Below are 21,987 nucleotides of genomic sequence, written 5' to 3'. Positions count from 1 at the left end.
GGCGATAGTTGAATCGTGGAACTAAGAGACCAATGAATTCTGGAAAAAATTTTGCGGAACGCATTACAATCATTTCAGAACTATCTGTTTTACAGCCCTCGGCCCATGTCGACAATCTTCACCCTTAATAGACCAAGTGAACAATCTCCCCCCTAAAATGAGTGTGTTGTTAGTGTAGGAACAAAATCTCCCCCCTGAAATGATTGTGTTGTTAGGGGGCATGGGTAATGTTCATTTAGTCCCAGTCCTCCTTCATAGAGTAGCATATGCAGGTTTTCGTTATTAGGTTCAATATTGATTCAAATTAAACATCTGATAAAGGTGTTAACTAACAATTCAGAATGGTACAAGGAAATTGAGTTCAGCTTTTTTGTTTTTTTTTGCGATTTTTTTTCTGATCAGTTTTTTGTGAGGATAATTAAGCAGAAAAGTTTGCAAGTGATCCGCAGGGAGCATAGGTTTTGGACATACCAGAAATAATTTACCGTTGCTAGCTTATCTGTGCAGAGCTGAATTTGTAGTTTAAGATTGAAAAATGAGGAAGCTAAAATATCACGAGCAGAAACTGCTGAAGAAAGTGGATTTTATCAATTGGGAAATCGACAATAACGAACAAATCTTGAAAATCATGTGCAGATTCAACCTGCGTAAAAGAGAAGAGTACATCGCATACAAACAACTTGTAGCCGAAGTCCGTCAGTTAGCCGAAAAACTGAAAGAGCTCGACACGAACGACAAGTTTCGAAATGTAAATGTCATTCGGCTAGTTGAAAAATTATACTTAATGGGCGTTATTCCGACGAATCGAAACTTTGCGGAAATTGACAAGCTTTGTGTATCGTCGTTTTGTCGCCGAAGATTACCGGTGGTTATGCAGAAGCTAAACATGTCAGAAACGCTTCAAATTGCGACACAGAGGGTAGAACATGGACATGTGAAAGTAGGAACAGAACTTGTGACAGATCCAGCATTTTTGGTGACGCGGCGGAGCCAAGATTTGATCACTTGGACAGAAAATTCGAAGATCAAACGACACATTGCTGCGTATAACGAAGAACTTGATGATTTTGACCTTATGGATTAATAATCTTGTTTTGAATAGAAGTTTTACCGATACTGTGAAAATTATTGGATAAAAGAATTAGAGTTTAGCATTGACATTTGAGTTGATCTTTCATTTTAAAATCCATATGTTTGATTGCCATGAAACGTGAGTATACGAGTGAATGGCGTTCACCAAATTTTAGCTCGCTTATATTTTCAGCGTTGGTATTTTGTCAAGATAAGCTGAACTAATCGTTGGCAAATAAGGTATCACCGTGGTTTCATCTTAACCCATTTTGTGTGATTCGGTTTTTCGTTTGCCAGAGCGAGTGACTTGTAATCGTGAACTATTTCCCCCTTGAACTCATAGAAATCTGCAAGAAATTGGTTTTGCTTTATTGTGGAACCTCAACTTTCAGTCCCCCTCTCAATTGATCTAGCTGTAAAATGCATGCTTTTGGGTCAGCAGATTTTGCGTTCGCATCCCTACCGGAAGTTATTTCTCTTTTTAACTTGCGAACTTAAGTGAGCGTAAGTATTATAGTACGACTTTATTTTTTCTAACCTAAGTAGCAAATATTGGTGGCGTCTTTAGGCTTTTTTTAGCATGTGCTTTGACATTCGATTGGTAATAACTTAACACAGTTGGAGCATTTCTCATTTTTCGAATCAATCGAAAAAAAAGTTCTTTGCTTCAAATATCAATACAAAAAAAAGTCGATTTCAAAAATTCTTCTAACTCATTATATCTCGCAATTTTTCAAAATACAGAATTTACACATGTGAAGAATTTCAAAATGCAGAATGTGGTTTTATGCTTTGCTATTTATTACATGCAATGTTAGTGTGGCTCCCTTTAGTTTCTTATACCCCAATTTATTACATGCAAAATTATGTCTGCTGTATTCGGTGCCACTTTTGCTGCATTGCATTGCCAATTTATTGGCAAATGTAGCTGATTTATTTGTGACTGGTGTTTGACTACTTTTAAGCGTTCTTGGCCGAACTGGGAGGGCGTGAGAGCCCAATTCTCAAGGTCGCTGGTTCGTAGCCAAAACTCAGCAAAGGTTTACTAATTCTTTTTTTCTTGTTTCTTTTTGTAAAGCTGCTTTTTGAATAAGTTTTTTTGCTCATATTGTTTCGGCTTTGTATGACTTATATGTTTATCTATATGACTCAGTCATCTTATATTTCGCCATTTAAAGAGCCGAGATAGCCATTATTTTTTACAGCTGACATCATTTTGCGTGGAAAAAGTCAAACTCTATGATTCTCAGCCCTAAGAGTGGCTCAAACAATCAGTGTGATATGGTTAATCTTTTCGTTTTACTCAGTTTGTCGAGTGTTTCATACAAAGTAACTATATTTTTTGAAGCATTTTTAAGTGTTTGTTTTTGGCTAGTGTATGCAAGGGCTAAGAATCAAAATTCATTGATTTGATGCAATAATTGGTTATCAATCTGAGGTTTTCTGTTGTATCTGCTTTTGTGTTGAAAAAAAACGGCACAATCATAAAACCGTCACCTTCTGTCGTTGGAACAAAATGATCGATTTTTTAGGATTCTTTTGGTCGATGGGAGGTTAAGTGATACAGTCTCATAGCAAAAGTGTTATTTTTGTGAACGTTTTGCTTCGTTTTGATTGGGATCTACGCGAATTGGATAGCACCCACCAAGACAAAAATGTTCATCTTGTAAATTTTACAAAGAGTGTCGCATATGCTTGAGTTTTAGGCTTTCGTCCAATCTTTTTGTTATCAAAACACGTTTTTTTTTTCAAGATTATTGTCGGAATATTCTGTGCTACTTGCGCAGCAACCGTCGATTCTTGTTAGTTCTTGATATTTTTTGAAGAACCTGAAATGTGTGATTTCTTTTTATCTGCGGTGAAAAATTGATACCTTGAATACATTGACTCCTTAAATGCAGTCTTACGATGCATTCATTAAATAACAATACCGAAATTTTATTGCTAATTTTTTTTACGTCGCTTATGTCAATGTTTTAACAACAGAGATATTGTAGGTTCCGAAAAAATCTAAAACAAACTATTCACACTTTTATAAAGAACAGATAGTGTCTTTGATTAATTATTGTTATTTTTTTTACGGTTGACATGTCTTTCAGCTGTAGATATGGGAACACAGGTCCTTTCATCTCTGCCTCTGCAGATCATGTTTCTCTTCAATGCCTGGTATTATGCAGCATTCTTCATCGCAGAGTGTCTTATGTACATCTACAAAGGTAGGAATTCAAGAGATCGTTGAAAGAAATAGTTGACAAAATTTAAAGCAAAAAAGTTTTAATTATTTTTAAGTTTGCCTGAACTCAATATCATTTGTCATTGCAAGAAACTCGAGATATTACGTTTTTGCTTGTTTGAGTGTCAAAACGTCTTAAAGAGTTTTTGAAGCAAGGAATTGTTAAATGAGTCAGATTCCTCTGCGATTATGTGAATTTTAGCTGAAATTCTTCCATACCCTCGCGCAGATCTGGCTCAGGAAATAATAGTGCTTCTTCTTCTCACTGGAGTTGAGTTCTTCAGACAATATCTAGGTAAGTAACCTTTTAGTCACTTTAGCGAAACTGCCCATGATGATGGTAGTACGTATTGGTATGCCTTCAAAATTGAGCTCATGATTAACCGCTTTGGTACTCATAAATAAAACTGCATGATTTTCCATAATCTCAATAAACTTGCCTTGCTCAATCTTGCTTGTCAGTCAAGCTAATAATTTTTAAATTCTTGTAATGGTTTTTGCCGGAGTTGAAAGCTGTTTCGAAACATAAGGAAGTTCAAGGACATTGTTGCCTCTCCGTTTTTGGTTATTTACTGTCTGTGAAGATGAATTAATGAATTTTTATGAATCTTTTGAGTCATGATAATACAATTTATGACCTGTTCATCAGTGTGATTTATCATGGTCTCTACAAACTTCCTTAAATGGCTGGAAAAAAGGATCACATAATTATAAATCAGAAAGAGCAGATTTAGACAGGTAATGTAGAAGACCCACACCCTTAGTTATTCGAACCCCTGGCCGCCCAAAGGGACCCCTTAAGAACTATTTCAAGTCGTTCTTTTTCGATCGACCAAAAAATTTTCTAAAGAAGGCTTTGGCGACAGTAAACACAGGAGTGCATAAAATCTGGGCAAAATAGGATCTTCATTCTGTTTTAGAAGAGCTCGGAAAATTAATTTGGCCGAACTTAAAAAAGCGGTCCACTCATTTTTTTTTTTTCAAAATCCTGCATCTTGAAAAAATTGTTGACCCACCCCTGAACCAATATATACAATAATCTGAATATCGACTGAACGTGCTCTTATGATACCTCCTTTTCTGGCGTTCTGCGTGATTCCGTTCTTACGGAGGGGTTGTGCAGTTAATTGTGTTTGACAAAAGCAAGCTCAATTGAATTCCAGTTGGTGCTCAAAAACGTCATTTATTAAATCAGAGTTGTATAATAGTTCATGGGTGGCATAGAGTGACAAAATGTTGCGTTCAGTGCCAATTAGTTTATTCGGATCTCGTTGACAATCCACTCCAATATTGCCTAAAATTACATTTATACGACCCTTAAGAAAAGATAAAGCCATCAACCCGTCTTTATATTCGTCTAAATACAAAATCCCTCTCCTTGCCAAAATTGGAAGGTTTTTTTAGCGAGTGAAAATTCTTCATGCAAATTTTTAGGTCGTGTTTCTCTTTAATGTTTCAGGAAAGCGTGGCAACCTGACGGAGCGAAAAGTGCCAGTGTTGATTTCTATGCTGCTAGGAGTGGCCTGTGTAATATGTCTGCTCTACTTCATACTGTGGCAGACATATGTACTCAGGTTTGAGTTCGCTTTTCTTGCTCAGTTTTTGAAAAATAAATCGCAAAAAAATGTACAGGGCATTCTAGGCGTGAAGCAGGCTTACTAGCATCGTCGAATAACATTTGTTAAACGTATTTCTTCAAACTATCATGATTATGAATCTAGCTGAAACAAAATTAAGTTGCTGTTACAAAATTAAGTTGCTGTGACAAGTTTTTTTTTCGAAATTAAATCTCCTTTCAGAGACGTCTGAGAACTGGACTTATGGTCTATTAACGATTGTCGTTCTCTTGGGATTAAAGTTAAAATCATAAATAATCCGATACCTGTTAGGAAGAAAATGCCTGCAAAGTGCAAATGATTTTTTTATTATATTAGTTAAAACGATTAGTTAGTTGAGTGTAATTCTGTTTGGGTTCCTAGGTTTGAAGTGATTATCTGCGGAGTCCAGATCGCATTCATCGCAGTTCAGATCCTGTTCTCAATACTCGCATTCATCTCATTCGCACGGTGAGAAAGGGTTTTTCATCTTGGTGAAAGTTGATTTTTCAACATGAGGCCAAAATCAATATCAACTCATCAAAAGCAAGCGACTGTTGGTCAGAAACGATAATTCGGAAAATTGAGATAAAGAGACAATTCTTCGAAAAGCTATTTGGTCCAAGAAATTGAAAATAAACTATAAATGAATCGAAGGCGGAGCAATAAGCAGAATGGTCCAAGTGCAGAATGGGTCCAAAAGCAGAAAAACAGAAAAATGTTGACTTATATTGGTTTATACGGGCTAATTGATAAAACAATTATTAGAATCGTCAAAAAATACCAACTAAACGAATAAATTATGCATGAATTGACTAATTTCATTGCTCAAATTATGCATAAAATGTTCGTTGCTTTGCTATTATTGACTTGTTTGATAATTATTTTACCGATTAGCTTATAGAAGTTGATATTTTTCTGCTCTTGGACCCAGTCTGCTCCTAGACCATTCTGCTTATTGACTGGCTACCAAATGAATCGATATAGTATTGTTCAAGCAAATAACTTCACTTTGGCGGTCCATGATTCAATAAGTTTTCAAGTTTCCATTAATTATCGCCGTTTTCTTTCTATAGTTAGCTGACTTATAACAACCGCGCTTATTTTTCCGACTAACGCGGCGTTTTTTTTTCTCATGAGTTTATGGGTGCGTATTCATAGGTTCCAAAATAAACAAGACTGCTCATATCAGCGCGAAGCCCTGAATGTTCCGATTGCCTTTTAAGTTTTATGAAGCAGTAAAAACAAAAAAAATTAAATGTATTAAAATAAAATGAAATTTTTTTTCTAAAATTTGAATTTTTTTTTAGATCATCCCCCCACACGTCATAATAAGTACTAAGTGATAAATTTTGCTCCTATTAACAAATCAATTATGGCATATAAGCTTCCTTGAACCAATTTGGAACAATTTCTAGGACGGATTAAATCTCGCTTACGCGTTAATAGGGCGAAATATATCGCGCGTCAATTGTCCCAAATTGGCCAAAATGGCAATCTTTAAACCCCCATAACTTTAAGAAAAATGGTCACATGTGAAATATCTTTCAAATTTAAGCTCAGGACAACAATACCTTTCGAATATTTAAAAATTCCGTCAAAAAAGGCTAGTTAAGAAGTCGAAATTTGTCTGAAGAAAAAAAACCCACCACGAGCAAAATTAATCACGAGAACAAAAATCAGTCCCATAGGTTCCAAAATAAAAAAGCAGTCGCATAAGTTCCAAATCTTTTTAATTGGTCAAAAGACTTAATTAACCGAGTCTCGGTTTAAGGTCGCCGGTGGGCGCGCGTCGCCGCTTAGCGGCGATAACCGGCTCTAAATTTCGTATAGAGTCCTACCCTTTGGTGGCAAGCTCGCAACACGTTGGCGCGGCTGCGGCGGTCACTATTCTGCAGCTTGAGTTTATGCTGGTTGAACAGTAAACAATCGATCCATAAATTCGTTGGCTCAAATTTCAACCAATCAGAATTCAAGAAGATAAATTTTGGAACTTATGCGACTGATTTTTTATTTTGGAACTTATGATTATTGGAACCTATGGGAATTCACCGAGTTTATGCACCACAAAGTACCGGGGCATATTGAAGTCCTTACTGTTATATTGCAGTCGTGATTCTTCAAGCATTATTCAATCAAACAAACAATTTAGGGAAAAACGGAGTGCTTTTGCTTTTTAAATTTTGTTTGGCGAACGATTGAGCACAAGTAAAAAAATATATAAAAAATGTTTTAATTTGGTGGTACTGGTGGAGCTTTTGTTTGCTTAGCCTCTTTTCAAGCAAAGTCCGGCATTGTATTGCTGAGCTTAATATTAAGTTGTTTCTGCGTATTCATTGGTGTCTAGATTTTAGTGGTGAACCATGTGTAAAACTGTGACCAAAAAGGTCGAAGTATTATTCATATGGGTAAGTATGTACTTATGAAGTCGGATGAGGTAGCTTCGATTCTTGTAGTCTATGGCTTTCTTTTTTGAAGCTAGTTTGCTTTCACGCCTTTCTGCGCAAACGAATCTTATAGTACAAGGTTACTTTTTTCAGCCTAAGTAGCGTTGACGTTAGATTATTAATAAGTTAACCCCTAGTTGATGCCTTTTTAGTTAATCAAATGCACCGAAGAAGCCTATTTGTTTCTTACACCAGTGCAATACTAAAGACTCCTTTTCCGAAATTTTTGAATTGGATAATTTATGCACAATTTGGCTTCATTCTTTCCAACTGATTAGTCGCAAATGTAGTGTGGTTGCCTTTAGTTTATTACAAACTAGTTTATTAAATTTATGTTTTAGTACAGTTTTTAGCTCTTTTCAGCTTTCTATAAGCGACAGTGGGACAATTGTGTCGAACATTGAACTGAAAAACTTGATGTCCGAGTACTGAGGTGCAATCCCGATCTTTTTGAAAACCTATCAGTTTTTTTATTTCTCTTTTTTGACCTTTTTAAAGCTACGTGGCGTTTCTCACTTGTGTTTGTGAAGTGCGTATTTGCCGCTGTGTTGAAAAAAAATTTTTATCCAAAATTTTAGTGCCCTGTTTTTGCTCGTTTATGCGAATACAGCGTTGTATCTATGAGTAACCGATAGGTTGTATTAAAACCTTTTCCTGAAAACTCAAGTTGAATTAACCGAGTCATGGCGTACGGTACGTTTTCTACGAGTTTTGATAGCTTCGAAGAAAGGTTTTATGCGGTCAAGGGTAGTATCAAAATAAAAAACCTTTTAGTCGTTTTGGAATTGCTGGACGAAATTTTGAGATAATTGAAAAATGCAAACTTTAGCGCAATAAAAGCTAAACTTATGATAGAATTAAATTTTGAGGTCAGTTCTAATCAAATTGTCCAATATAGGCAACCAAAGATCTTGAGACCAGTTTTTTTTCAGACATTTTGAAACTTATCTGGAATCCGAAAATCGATTGGAAGTGTTTTAATTTGATACCAAACTTGACCGCATCCGAGCTTTCTTCGAGATAATCGACTTTTTTGAAAACACACTTCACCATTATTCCTTCCGATTTAGTGAAGTGGTTGGAGCAATAAGAGAAGCTGGAGTTTTTTTAGTTTAATGGTTTAGAAAACGGTTTCAAAATAAAACATTGGTTACTCATAGATGCAAAGCTGTATTCGCTGTACAAGCTAAAACCGGGCTTTAAAATTTCCTTTTTTTGAATAATTCTACCTCCTCCTTTATAAGTGCCACTCTACGCTTCGCTTGTGTAGAAAAGGCGTGAAAGTAATGAATTTTCAGAAAAGAAAGCTACTGATTAGCAACGACCGAAGCCACGGCGTCCGATTTCATGAAAGCTTACGTCATTATTTGAATCTTGCGGATTTTCTTGTCACAGGTTTAAACATCGATGGCCACCAAAAAACAGGCGCCAACATATAGGCCGTACCTTTTTCCGATTGCTTAATTTTTTTCACTAAAGCGGAGTTTAGTGCTATATTAGGAAATCTAAGTTTCTTGAAGCCATTTCGCAAATAAATGCTGTAATAGCATTATATCTGTAATGGCATTTCGTGAATAAAAAGAGCAGTCAAGTTGAAGTTAAATAACTGCTGGATTTTGTGTTGCGGTGTTTTTCAGTTTTCGGGTGATTTACGAAACAAAAACTGCTAACTGGATGTTGCTATCAGATGTAGCAAATCAGAGCAATGGTTAATTTTACTTGTTTATACTTAAAAAAAGTAAATAATCTCTGATTGTTTTAGAAACGAGAGCTATTCGTGAAAGGCTGTTGAAAGAACACAAATAAGGGATATATGTAAATAGCAGCAACTCAGAGGACTTGACTGGTTGTATATTGTACATTGTGATACTATTGTCGAATAGATTTATATTATTGTCAACTGTAAATAATAATTGTAGATGTCTGCCAAATTGAATTTATTTTCACGTTTTCTTCGAGCAATTAGGAATTTGTTTTCCAGATTCCTCGAAGTCAGTCGCTCAAATGGAAATGAAAAGTTTAGCTTGACAAGCTTGATTTCATACCACTCGTCAGTGACCAGATCATTTGAGATAACTTGAATCTAACTTGGCCATAAAGAACATGATGCGTGGTTATTGAGAGAGTCAGTAAAAGTTGGTGAATTTGTTTTCAAAGTGATTCAAGTGTTTTTAAAATTTTGATAAACTGAGTTACTCTCAATTCTTCTTCTCGTTATCTAGCGACGTAATCTATATAGACAAATCGGGTGCAAAAAAAAATTTAATAGCTTGAAGCGTTATTGTTATCACCGCGATCACTTAATGTTAGTGTATGCTAGCATCCTGCAAAAAAAACTGCTTGTAAGAAACAGTCAATTATCCGTAAAGTGTTATATTCACGTGTTGATAACATTTTTAAGGTCAATGAATGAATTGAAGGCCCTTATTTAGGTATTGTGTTTTCTGTTTTTTTTTTATTACGAGGCCAAACTATTTTGTGAATTGTCAGCGGATTCCGCAACAGTCTAGAAATAGAATTGTTGCGGAATCCGCAAAATTGCTACTTTTCTTTTATCTTCTTTGCTGCTTTGGATTATTCTGACAAATAGCTAAAACACTGTATTGCTCGAAACCGTTCCAAAGAGGCAATTTTGTGGAATTCGCGACAATAGTTGAACAATCCGCAACAAAGTTTGTCGAATCCGGAATAGTTTCTGTAATGCATAAACAAATACTAACATGTTTTTAGTAAAATTAGGCTGTCGTGGAATTCGCAACTGTAAGTGGAATCCGCATATCTTAAGTGAAATCCGCATAAAATTGCGGAAACCGCTTACCTCTGCAGAATCTGCTTACATATGAGGAAGTCAAAACAAGTATCTATGTTTGCTCGTTGCGGAGTACGCTGAAAAACTAACGTGCCAACAACCTTTAAGGTTACAAATACGAATCTTCACATTTTGGACGTTTAAAGACTCTTCTGTGGATTCCAGTGACCTACGGACACCAAATTGGCGCCTTCCGGTGCAACGTTTAGCCTCATAATGTTTTGCATAAATCCAATGTCAGCCAATCAGAAATTCGGCTTCCAGTTTCCGAAAGATATTAACGTGAAGTAAACCAGTTTTGGTCAGTTGGAAGGGAGCTAATTGGTTAGAAATTGCACGCACGCATCTGGTTTTTTTTTGTCAGAGATATTATTCCCTCGTTACTAGTTTCTTACGCTCAATATATTTTTTTATAGATTAATGCTTTAAAACTTCATTTTTTTGTTTTTTTTTTGAGCTCAAAACCACATTTGCAACTGTCTGTTGGCAATGGTTGATAGTTTTATCTAATTACAATTTAATTCTAAACTGTTTGTATTGTGAGCTGGCGTGCGAAACGATGCGGATACAAAATACCAGGGGAAAACTTGAGAAATAAATTGCTTTTTCAAACTGGTTTGATTTTTGACAAAAAGGAAAAATTGTTTCGAGTTAAGACACAATTAGTATGGTGCAATTTGTTTTTCGCTGCTTTTTTTTCAAATAAATGGCTGTTTGCACCATAAAAACAACTAGTAAACATTAGACTCCAAAATTCCACGGCAATTGGTTGAAAAAGTCTGTTTAGTTTATGTTTTTGATACTCGTTTTTACCTATTCCTTAAGATTCATTATTTTGAGTAATCATTCAATAAAAACAGTCGATTTTTTTGCAAAACTGGAGTTGTTCTCAATTTTTTCTATAGCCCAACTCATCATTAACATTTTTTAGACTTGGTAACTCATTTGATTTCCCTTATTCACACGTTTTTAGCCCGATTTTTCAAAAAGTCGATTGTTGCACAGAAATCATTCGACAAAATAGAATCCTTACAGGATTTTCGGAGGCTCAGACAATCAAAAAGGCCGGCAAAATTTTTTAAAAAAATTTCAAAAAACGCCCCCGCCTAGAAAAATTGCATAAATTATGCAACATATTTTTCATGAATGATGCATCAAAGAACTTAGAAAAAAAAACGTTACAAAGCTTTATTATTAAGAGGAAAAGTTGAAGGCCCGCAAGGCCTTCATTCGTTAGTTAATTTTTTGTCCTGGTTTTTAATTTGCCATTCTAATTTTTTCGAATTTTTCCGCGTTTTGAAAAGGTTTTTAAAAGTTCCTAAAAGGATAGATTTTAGATTCTTTAGTGTGATAATCTTCCTTCCTTTCTAAAAAGTAGGCGCCTGCATCTTAGAACAAAATTTATCACTTTTGACTGACGCATTAACGCGCGCATCATGTCAGGCGTAAAAAGGAGACAACTCAGTGAAAGAGATTTTAGTTAAGTAAACTAGTTTTGGCAGAAGAGAGTGCTTTTCTGTGCTGTACGTACATTTGGCGTCCGAAGTATCATGAGTAGTATTGTAATCCGCCGTGTGTCTTAAGGGGGGGGGGTCTTTTCGACGGCGGGGGTTTTTGAGGCCCTACCAAAAGTAGGGTCCAAAAGGACCCATCTTTTTTAAAGACCCCAAAGTACCCTGCCCAAAATAAAAAGACCCCTCTCTTAGGACACCCGACAGTCAAAATACTTTGGTATTTATTTTCGCGCGGTGGTTAAATTTAATCCCTTCCAAACTTTCCCACCACTAATTAAGTATGGGTATATCCGGATGCGGTTTTCTCGCTTAATTTTATCTAAAAGCTAATCCTTTTCGTTCATGTAAATATGAGTTTACATGAAGTATCATTCATATTTCCTTTTAAAAATTTTTGGTAATTATTGTTCGTTTCTTTTTCTTATTTTATTTTCAAACTTATTTCCAACTCTCCCTTATTTTCTACTTATACCATTTTGAATTTTTTAGCCTTACTATTAGCTTACTTTGGGAAACTAAATACGCAATCCTTCGCTCCTGCTTCAAGGGTAAGTTGCAATTACCAGTCTCTTTTGCGCCGGTCTATTTAACTTAAAACAATGTTTGCTGAATGTTTTGTATTTACAAATGTACTGCCGTAATTCCAAGTAACAAGACAATTTAGCCAACATTTTTAAGTAAAAAGATTTTATTGATCAGTTTTATCAAGTTTTCTCCTTTTTTCTGACTAGAACTAACAGACGCTTCTGATAGAATGAAAGAGTTATTGATAGGCGGAAGGTCTCTTGAACTGCTAGCTGCGCTTTCTTCTTAAAGCTCTTCCTCCGTATAGCTTTCTTGAAGAAAGCCCCAATCTGGGATCCGGAATTCCGGTGGTTGCCAGCTTTCGCTGTTTTCGCTGCTATAAGTCGGGGTATTTGTCAACTGTGAGTTTGCCCACTCGCTTTCTTCCGCAATGGCCTCGAAGAACGCATTTTCTTCGGTAGACCTGTGCCCAAAGCGCAATGTAGCTATCCCGTCGAATAGTAAGAACCGGTTACTATCGAAGGGTGAAAGGGCAATTCGGTTCTGCGCTAAGGTTATGTTGGTATGGGCGTTCGATTTTTTTGAGTGTTTGTGTATACGAAGGGTTTTTCCACTCAGTAATGTTTCCTTGAACCTCTGGTGTGTAAGTTGCTGCTGGGAGTGTTACACCACTCCTCTTGCTAGTTGAATCTAAATGAAGAACAGAGATTAACCCATAAACATATTTTAGCTTTGTAAGCCCATAAAAGTTCGCAAGCCCAGTTTTAGTGTTAATATCGAAAACGGTTCCCAAATATTAATATTTTAAAGACTCAATATCTAATAACATTCTTATTTTTTCAGTTCCAAAAAGTTTAAATATCTTAATTCATTCCAAATCATGAAAATTCCAAATCGTGTCATTATCAAAAAAATCATTCCATGTCAAAATTTTCACGTCAAAAGTTACAAAAGTGCGTTTGTGGTGAGTATTTAATTAAAACATTTTAAATGATGAATGGTTCTTCATTTCAAGTTTTAAAATGAAGAATCAGAGACTTTCAGGGCTAGTTATGTCTATTTAAAATGACAGGGATCAACAAAAGTTATTATTTGGTCCCAACAAGATCAAACACCCCAATGGATGGAACCCTTAAGGTAAAAAAATGGAGGGGACTTGGAGAGGTGCTTTTTTTCAATACTTACCTGCATATTTCAACGAGTAGAACTTTGGTTTCAACGCGATGAATTCTTGAATGTTTTTTCCCGCCGCCTCGCTCGTCCTTAAATTTTAATACAACCTTCTTATTCACATTGCTGAATAAGAAGTGATCGCTTGGGTAGTTGGAAAAATCGAAACTATCGCTAACTTTTTGCAGATCTGCGTATACGTTTTCGGTTTTTATCGCTTAAATAAACGAATCTGTGTCACTGTATAGCAGTTCAAGGTTCATGTTTGCTTTCATTTGCTGATAATGAAAGTGAAACATGAATTTTTTCGTTAAATCCAAAATACTTGCACCAATTATCATGGGTTTGTCCCACAAAATAATCGTTACAGCAAAACAAACAGTAACAACTTCCTCGTCGATTATCTGGAAGCTTTTCATTGTGCTCAAAGCTGTTTTTTGACGCAACTCTCTTCCGTTCCTAACTATTTCTAGTTTTTTGCGTCCTAGTTTTGATTCCATAGTTTTTTCGAATGCTGAATTTACGATGAGCTTGTAAAAGTTCTCTTCAAATTTGTTGCGCGCTGACATTCTCAATCGAGTGTTTAAATCCACAAAGGGCTCCATCCATCGACCTTGACGAAATTTTTTAGACCTTAGTCAATATGGTAACTTTTAAGCCCAGTTCTATGTAGAGTTTTAATGTAAGGTAGTGCAGAACGTACCCTTCTTTTGGATCTAATGTTTGAATCAGTTTTGGTACCTTTGGTAGCGACGTGACCCGCATCTACCATAACATCTGTATTTGCTCGTTACTTAGTTTATCCTTGCCGATAACTTCACGTGAGGGGGCTAGTTCTTCAGGTATACTGAGATCCACTTCCAAAATGTATCCCCACTCAGAGCTATCGTCGGTTTGCAAAATATATTCGAGACTTTCCTCAGCTATTGAGAAATCTTTGATGGGAAGGGGACAGTGTTTCATAATACCCCCGTATAAATTGTTAGCGTCTATATTCAATAGATAGATAGAGGGCTCTTCAGGGTTGTAGTCTGCGAGGTATTTGTTGTTGGCTTTAAAAAAACGGCGTGCATATATCGATGACATCCCTCCCCGAATCAGTTTTTGAACCATGTTCAAATGCTCCCGTTCAGTAAGTAACTTGAGCTCTGCATTGCAGACTTTTAAGAATGCATCGCCCGAGAGGTAACTAGCCGTGAAGTAGCATGCACAATCTTTTCGGTACGTTTCGCAACAAATTTAACGAAAAGCTTCGAATACTGAAGCGAGTAGTAGTACGTCCGTTGCTAGGTATACATCATGGTACTCGCCTAGTAATGCGCATTTCATTTCGGCGAAAACTTTAATGGCATGGTTGTACTGATTTTTCGAAACACTTATTTCCCCTCCCTGTAAAGTGTTGCTCCACATTTTTCTAGGTGACAGTCGATTTTCACGAAATTTTTCAAAACTACTAAAGTATGAATACGGGTAGAAACCTTTTTGTTTTAACAATGCTATCTGTTCTGCTGAGTAACCAAGTTCTTCAAAGTAGTTTTCCAATAGGAGAAATTTTTCTTCCGGTAAGTGTTCGACGAGTTTTGAAAGGGGGACAGCATGAATTTATAGGAGTCTATGAAACGTAGATTTTCATACACTTTTTTAAGTTTTCCGTTTTTATCGGTGTATGATTTGATATAGACCGATATAGTGAGTGATATATACTTCTCCTCAGTGGAAGGGATCACTGAGTAAGTGTTTTCGGGGTTACTGTTTGAGAGCGCTTTTTTAATGAAATGCAGATCATAGTTTGACAAGTTATGCGCTATTACGGGTATATAGTTCGCCGTTTTTCGATTGATGTTGCATTCGTTATGCGCCCACCCCAAGAACTTGTTGGTATAGTGACCGTGATCAAGTACAACTTGGTCATTGTCAGCAAATTCTGTTTCACATATCCAACGATGAGCTTGTAAAAGTTCTCTTCAAATTTGTTGCGCGCTGACATTCTCAATCGAGTGTTTAAATCCACAAAGGGCTCCATCCATCGACCTTGACGAAATTTTTTAGACCTTAGTCAATATGGTAACTTTTAAGCCCAGTTCTATGTAGAGTTTTAATGTAAGGTAGTGCAGAACGTACCCTTCTTTTGGATCTAATGTTTGAATCAGTTTTGGTACCTTTGGTAGCGACGTGACCCGCATCTACCATAACATCTGTATTTGCTCGTTACTTAGTTTATCCTTGCCGATAACTTCACGTGAGGGGGCTAGTTCTTCAGGTATACTGAGATCCACTTCCAAAATGTATCCCCACTCAGAGCTATCGTCGGTTTGCAAAATATATTCGAGACTTTCCTCAGCTATTGAGAAATCTTTGATGGGAAGGGGACAGTGTTTCATAATACCCCCGTATAAATTGTTAGCGTCTATATTCAATAGATAGATAGAGGGCTCTTCAGGGTTGTAGTCTGCGAGGTATTTGTTGTTGGCTTTAAAAAAACGGCGTGCATATATCGATGACATCCCTCCCCGAATCAGTTTTTGAACCATGTTCAAATGCTCCCGTTCAGTAAGTAACTTGAGCTCTGCATTGCAGACTTTTAAGAATGCATCGCCCGAGAGGTAACTAGCCGTGAAGTAGCATGCACAATCTTTTCGGTACGTTTCGCAACAAATTTAACGAAAAGCTTCGAATACTGAAGCGAGTAGTAGTACGTCCGTTGCTAGGTATACATCATGGTACTCGCTTAGTAATGCGCATTTCATTTCGGCGAAAACTTTAATGGCATGGTTGTACTGATTTTTCAAAACACTTATTTCCCCTCCCTGTAAAGTGTTGCTCCACATTTTTCTAGGTGACAGTCGATTTTCACGAAATTTTTCAAAACTACTAAAGTATGAATACGGGTAGAAACCTTTTTGTTTTAACAATGCTATCTGTTCTGCTGAGTAACCAAGTTCTTCAAAGTAGTTTTCCAATAGGAGAAATTTTTCTTCCGGTAAGTGTTCGACGAGTTTTGAAAGGGGGACAGCATGAATTTATAGGAGTCTATGAAACGTAGATTTTCATACACTTTTTTAAGTTTTCCGTTTTTATCGGTGTATGATTTGATATAGACCGATATAGTGAGTGATATATACTTCTCCTCAGTGGAAGGGATCACTGAGTAAGTGTTTTCGGGGTTACTGTTTGAGAGCGCTTTTTTAATGAAATGCAGATCATAGTTTGACAAGTTATGCGCTATTACGGGTATATAGTTCGCCGTTTTTCGATTGATGTTGCATTCGTTATGCGCCCACCCCAAGAACTTGTTGGTATAGTGACCGTGATCAAGTACAACTTGGTCATTGTCAGCAAATTCTGTTTCACATATCCAACAAGTGTGCGCTTCTTCAAGCGTGCAACTTGATATGCCAGTGAACGTGTAATACTTTCGTTTTTCGAGGTATATTTGTTTCGCCAACGATTCGAGCGAGGCGATCAATTCCTTCATAATTTTTTCTCCTCCCTTCAGTTCAAACTTTAAAACTTCGCGCTTCCCAAATACAACAACGGCCAGAGCGTAACCGCATGGTTGATGAATCTCTAGTGTTTGGGTGCTAGATTTTTCGGGGTCGGGTTGCGGTCCGTATACGGGTTGTAGTAGCGATTCGAGGTCAAAGTAAATAACTCTCGGTACATACCAGCGGGCAGTTAAATTTTTGAAACGATGAGTGCCCTTTCGCGCTTTTGGCATAGTGATTACCACTCCCTCGTCTTGGTAGCACTTTTCCTGGTGTGTTTGTAGTGTATCGATGGACGAACATGTACGGAAGCATTTGCGGCAAACTTGGTTTCGGTCTCGGTGTAGTTTTCCACGCGCATATTCCACCATTCTCATCAAATCAGTAATCAGCACATAGCGATGCGTTTGTCCGGTGCTTAGTAGTAGTAGGTCAACACATAGATCACTTGAGTATTTGCTGGACACTCTCAAAGGCAGAGATTCACCTTCTTTGTACCTAATGAAAACAACCAATTAAGTGCTCGGGTTTCTGGATGAACGTAATGTGTTTTAGATGACTAAAGAAATGTTTTGTCAAAAAATCAATGCCTACCGGAATACATTGACTTGACAGTTGTTAAGTTGTTCAAATCGGTCAATATCGTGTAGTCCCATTGGCATCTCGTACCAGCCTTCAATTTTCACAACATGTTCTTGGGAGAACTTGTAATTTTTCAGTTACTTTCGATGTTGGTAGCTTTAGGCAGCAGGGTAAAGAGCAGTTGTGGTTTCTGAATATCGATCATGGTACGCGGCCACAAAGCAGTATAGAAAGCACTTCTGATCATTTCTCATTTTAATGTTGGTGAAACTGTTTCACCGGTTTCAATGAATCGGGAAGGTCAATGTATGAGCCAGCACGGATCGGAGAAAATGCTACAAAACGTATAGCCAGCTTTTCGATGCGCTCCACAACCTAGCCGCAACCGTGAGAAGCGAACGTGTTGATGGCATTGACCATATGCTCAATCATTTCCAAATATGTCTCTTTCTCGATTCCATTGAAGAAGACATTGATTATCTTAGAATTCAGGTATAACATTGTCTTCTCGTGGCGTAATTCCGCGTCACCAGTTTTGTTTGTATCGTTCGAGAACTTTATCATACTCACGTCCACATGCAGTTGAAATTTACAGGGTCCTTCCTGCACTCTTTCGTCTATCAACGCAATAATCTCCTCTTTGTTTCGCATGATTACATTCATCAGATTCAATTCATCCTCCCCAACGCTCAACTCGCATCGTCCTAACTTTCCCCTAAACGCAGATTTCCAATGGAGCAGTTGATGTTCCCACCTCATTTGAGTTGGTTTCATTCTCTCAATTCTTTTCACATTTTTGGTCAGAAGCTTAGTTTGTCAAATATATCTAAACTCAAAATGACTGCTCCTCTACAAATCCTTTCTATCTCCGATTATGAGAGAACAACAATCTACCAAACTTATACGAGAGAATCAGTTGCCATTGTGCAGCAGCAGAGAGAGAGGCTAGCATCCTCTCCATTCAACGTCCTCGCCGCCAATCAACAATTGCAAGAGTGGTCAACGAAGAGTCATATAATGCTGCCCAACTATGTGCTCGATCGCACAGACCTTCTTCGCCAGGAGCATAAGCGGATGTATGAAAGCCCTACAGTCCGTCAATCCTACCCGGCTCTCGAAAAGACTGAAATATACGACGCTACCTCGAAGAATCACCAAGAAAAATACTTTTTCGGTATGATTGTGACTCCATACCCCTTTACGAGAACCAAGAGAGATCAATTTGCGAGTATGCTGAACGCGATGGCTACTCGGACATTCAAACAACCATCTCTTCTCCCGATTCTACTGTTCCAGATCAAGTTACTCCAATCTCCTCTATTTTGGCTTCAGAACTAAGCAGTGGAACACAGAGTTCCATCACCCCAGTGGCGGACCTGGCTACTCCTGAAACTGCGCCTGTCAATGCTTGCTACGAATCGAAGAAAAGGAAGATAGAGTTTAAACAGTTCTGAAAACTTAAGAAACTTTATTACATTTTCAATCTTGCTGAGTTTTTGTGTTGTTCTGAAATTTTTATTGAAAGAATTATCAACTAATGTGTACAAAGTCTTATTGGGTAATTGACCTCAACGATGAATTCAAGTTTGTTTTGTTTTTTTCAATCAAACAAAGGAAAGAAAAATAAAAGAAAAAAATAATAGGAGAAAAAAATCGAAATAATTTTAAAAAGTCGGCATAAAAGTCTAAAAAGTATAATTTTTGATAAGTTTTTCGTCAAATCCAACTTACTTATATCAGGTTTTTTAATGCTCATTTCAAAAAATTGTAAAAGAAATAATCTGAAAACTCATCCTTAGATTTTATCTAATGATGTTTAAACGAAAAACCTAAAAACCTTTTTGTTATGTTTTTTCATAATAGTTTTCAAAATATAAATATTAACACAGAAAAAGATAAAGAGAGAGAGAGAGAGAAAGAGAACTGACGATCCATAAACCCCATTAATATCTCTTTTGGGATATAATTTTTTCAAAAGAAAGCTATTTATGGATGGGTCCAGCAATTCTGCCGGTTAATCAACCATAGTTACTTTTGACTCTTTACACTCGCTATTTTTGTTGTTTTTTCTCTATGGGGTTAGCCAGGATTCCTAGGAGTAGACTTTAGAGAGTGTATGAGCCATTATAAAGCATTATATATAATGAAATCATACGTCTATAACAGATTTCACGTTTAATAATACTCATTTTCAGGTTAAAATGGTTAAAAAATTCAAAATATGTTTTTTTCTCGATTTTTCAACATGGGTTACAACTCTGTCTAATACATCACGACAAATTGATTAGACCAGGTTTCATTGGATTTGGAGACAAAAAGTTTTTTTTGTAATTTTTTTTTCACGACAGGAATAAGTACTGAAAATGAAATATCTCAAATTTTTGACCCGACATTACAGTGGGTCAATCGTTTCAGAGGTTCCCAATAAATAGCAATGCCGGGTAGTTATTGCCTACTGCACCAAACGGCCCTGCATCAGTTTTTTGATGAACTATATGTGAAATTTGTCATAGAATACTAATTTATTTGAGAAGTGAACAAAATTCTCAACTATCATTTATCATTTTTGTCAGGTATGTTTTACTTGTCTTCCTTGCTTGACTTGATTGGTGGGTTACCATTTTGGTTGAAACAAAAAACTTGACAAAAAAATTCAAATATATTTTCAATATTTAGTCAAGTTGACTAAACAGGGAAATTGATAATAGCAGTGGGTGTTAACATTCACACACTTTAGGTAAAAGGAATAACATTCCCGGATTAATCCCTTCATGGAATTGTCAGCTACTCTAACCACAAATATTTATACTTTTTAATACAGTTGAGTCATTTACCCAAAATCGAATTGACAGTCATTTCATAAAACCATATAAAGCCAAAAACTACAACCATCTCAAAGTCACTATTGATTTTATGCTTCACCCACGTAATTGAGTTTAATACTGTCTTGATCCAAATTTAGGTTTTGAAAAGTTTTTCACTCCTTCTTTTGCTTTGTCAAAATCAGCTTTGGTAAAAACTTGATAAATTTCTAGAAAATAATTCTTCTTTCCTGAACTCTAAATCTCGAACCAACAATGCCTAGCTCAAGTGGAAAACAGACACCAGTCATTTGTTCGACCTGATTGAAACTCTTTAGTTCACCAAGGAATTTGAGACGACATGAACAAAATATTCATACAATATTCGCAGCCCCACCGCCACCAACTAAATGTGACGAATGTTGAGAATCCTTCAGCTCGCTGGCGGAAGCTAGGGAGCATGTCGAGCTAGCTCACAACGTGTCAACTGATAGTCTTTGTATCTACTGTCATACAATCTTCCTCTCGGTTGAGAAGTTCCGGCAACATAACCCATTTGGACTCCCGGAAATGAGGTGGGAACATCAACTGCTCCAACTGAATCTGCGTTTAGGGGAAAGTTAAGACGATACGAGTTGAGCGTTCGGGAGGATGAATTGGATCTGATGAATGTAATCATGCGAAACAAAGAGGAGATTGATGCGTTGATAGACGAAAGATTGCAGGAAGGACCCTGTAAATTTCAACTGCATGTGGACGTGAGTATGATAAAGTTCTCGAACGATAGAAACAAAACTGGTGACGGGGAATTACGCCACGAGAAGACAATGTTAAAATCTGAATTCTAAGATAATCAATGTCTTCTTCAATGGAATCGAGAAAGAGACATATTTGGAAATGATTGAGCATATGGTCAATGCCATCAACACGTTCGCTTCTGACGGTTGCGGTTAGGTTGTGGAGCGCATCGAAAAGCTGGCTGTAAGTTTTGTAGCATTTTCTCCGATCCGTGCTGGCTCATACATTGACCTTCTCGATTCATTGAAACCGGTGAAACAGAGTTTCACCAACATTAAAATGAGAAATGATCAGAAATGCTTTCTATACTGCTTTGTGACCGCGTACCATGATCGATATTCAGAAACCACAACTGCTCTTTACCCTGCTGCCCAAAGCTACCAACATCGAAACTAACTGAAAAATTACAAGCTCTCCCAAGAACATGTTGTGAAAATTGAAGGCTGGTACGAGATGCCAATGGGACTACACGGTATTGACCGACTTGAACAACTTAACAACTGTCAAGTCAAGGTATTCCGGTAAGCATTGATTTTTTGACAAAACTTTTTTTAATCATCGATAACACATTACGTTCATCCAGAAACCCGAGCACTCAATTGTTTGTTTTCATTAGGTACAAAGAAGGTGAATTGCTACCTTTGAGAGTGTCCAGCAAATACTCAAGTGATCTATGTGTTGACCTACTACTACTCAGCAACGGACCAACACATCACTATGTGCTGATCACTGATTTGATGAGGGTGGTGGAATATGTGCGTGGAAAACTACACCGAGACCGAAACCAAATTGCCGCAATTGCTTCCATACATGTTCATCCATCGATACACTACAAAGACACCAGGAAATGTGCTAGCAAGACGAGGGAGTGGTAATCACTATGTCAAAACCGGGAAAGGACACTCATCGTTTCAAAAATTTAAATGCCTGCTGGTATGTACCGAAAGTTATTTACTT

At 36.9% G+C, this 21,987-nt stretch overlaps 2 protein-coding genes across 2 annotated transcripts in view; both read left to right on the top strand.

Moving 5' to 3' along the window:
• Window positions 1-9,299, top strand: part of LOC134848893 (transmembrane protein 216-like) — a 354,893-nt gene extending 345,594 nt beyond the window's left edge. Inside the window, exons 2-6 of the mRNA XM_063866428.1 lie at window positions 3,170-3,287; window positions 3,507-3,599; window positions 4,764-4,878; window positions 5,284-5,370; window positions 9,109-9,299. Coding sequence (XP_063722498.1) covers window positions 3,179-3,287; window positions 3,507-3,599; window positions 4,764-4,878; window positions 5,284-5,370; window positions 9,109-9,127 — 423 coding nt within the window. The 5' untranslated portion in view covers window positions 3,170-3,178 and the 3' untranslated portion in view covers window positions 9,128-9,299. The remainder of the gene's footprint in view (window positions 1-3,169; window positions 3,288-3,506; window positions 3,600-4,763; window positions 4,879-5,283; window positions 5,371-9,108) is intronic.
• On the top strand, window positions 525-1,170 carry LOC134848325 (U3 small nucleolar ribonucleoprotein protein IMP3-like). The gene has a single exon (XM_063865725.1). It carries the CDS (start codon window positions 536-538, stop codon window positions 1,082-1,084), a length of 549 nt encoding a protein of 182 aa, XP_063721795.1. The 5' UTR covers window positions 525-535; the 3' UTR covers window positions 1,085-1,170.
• Window positions 9,300-21,987: the final 12,688 nt, after the last annotated feature.

The sequence above is a fragment of the Symsagittifera roscoffensis genome, chromosome 6 (genome assembly GCF_963678635.1).
Source record: "Symsagittifera roscoffensis chromosome 6, txSymRosc1.1, whole genome shotgun sequence".
Lineage (NCBI taxonomy): Eukaryota > Metazoa > Xenacoelomorpha > Acoela > Convolutidae > Symsagittifera > Symsagittifera roscoffensis.
The sequence above is the reverse complement of the archived record's forward strand: the minus strand, read 5'-3'. Positions and strand labels throughout refer to the sequence as shown.

What these genes read in the sequence shown, in the direction of transcription:
- LOC134848325 (XM_063865725.1), top strand. Translation starts at nt 536, where the DNA reads ATGAGGAAGCTAAAATATCACGAGCAGAAACTGCTGAAGAAAGTGGAT.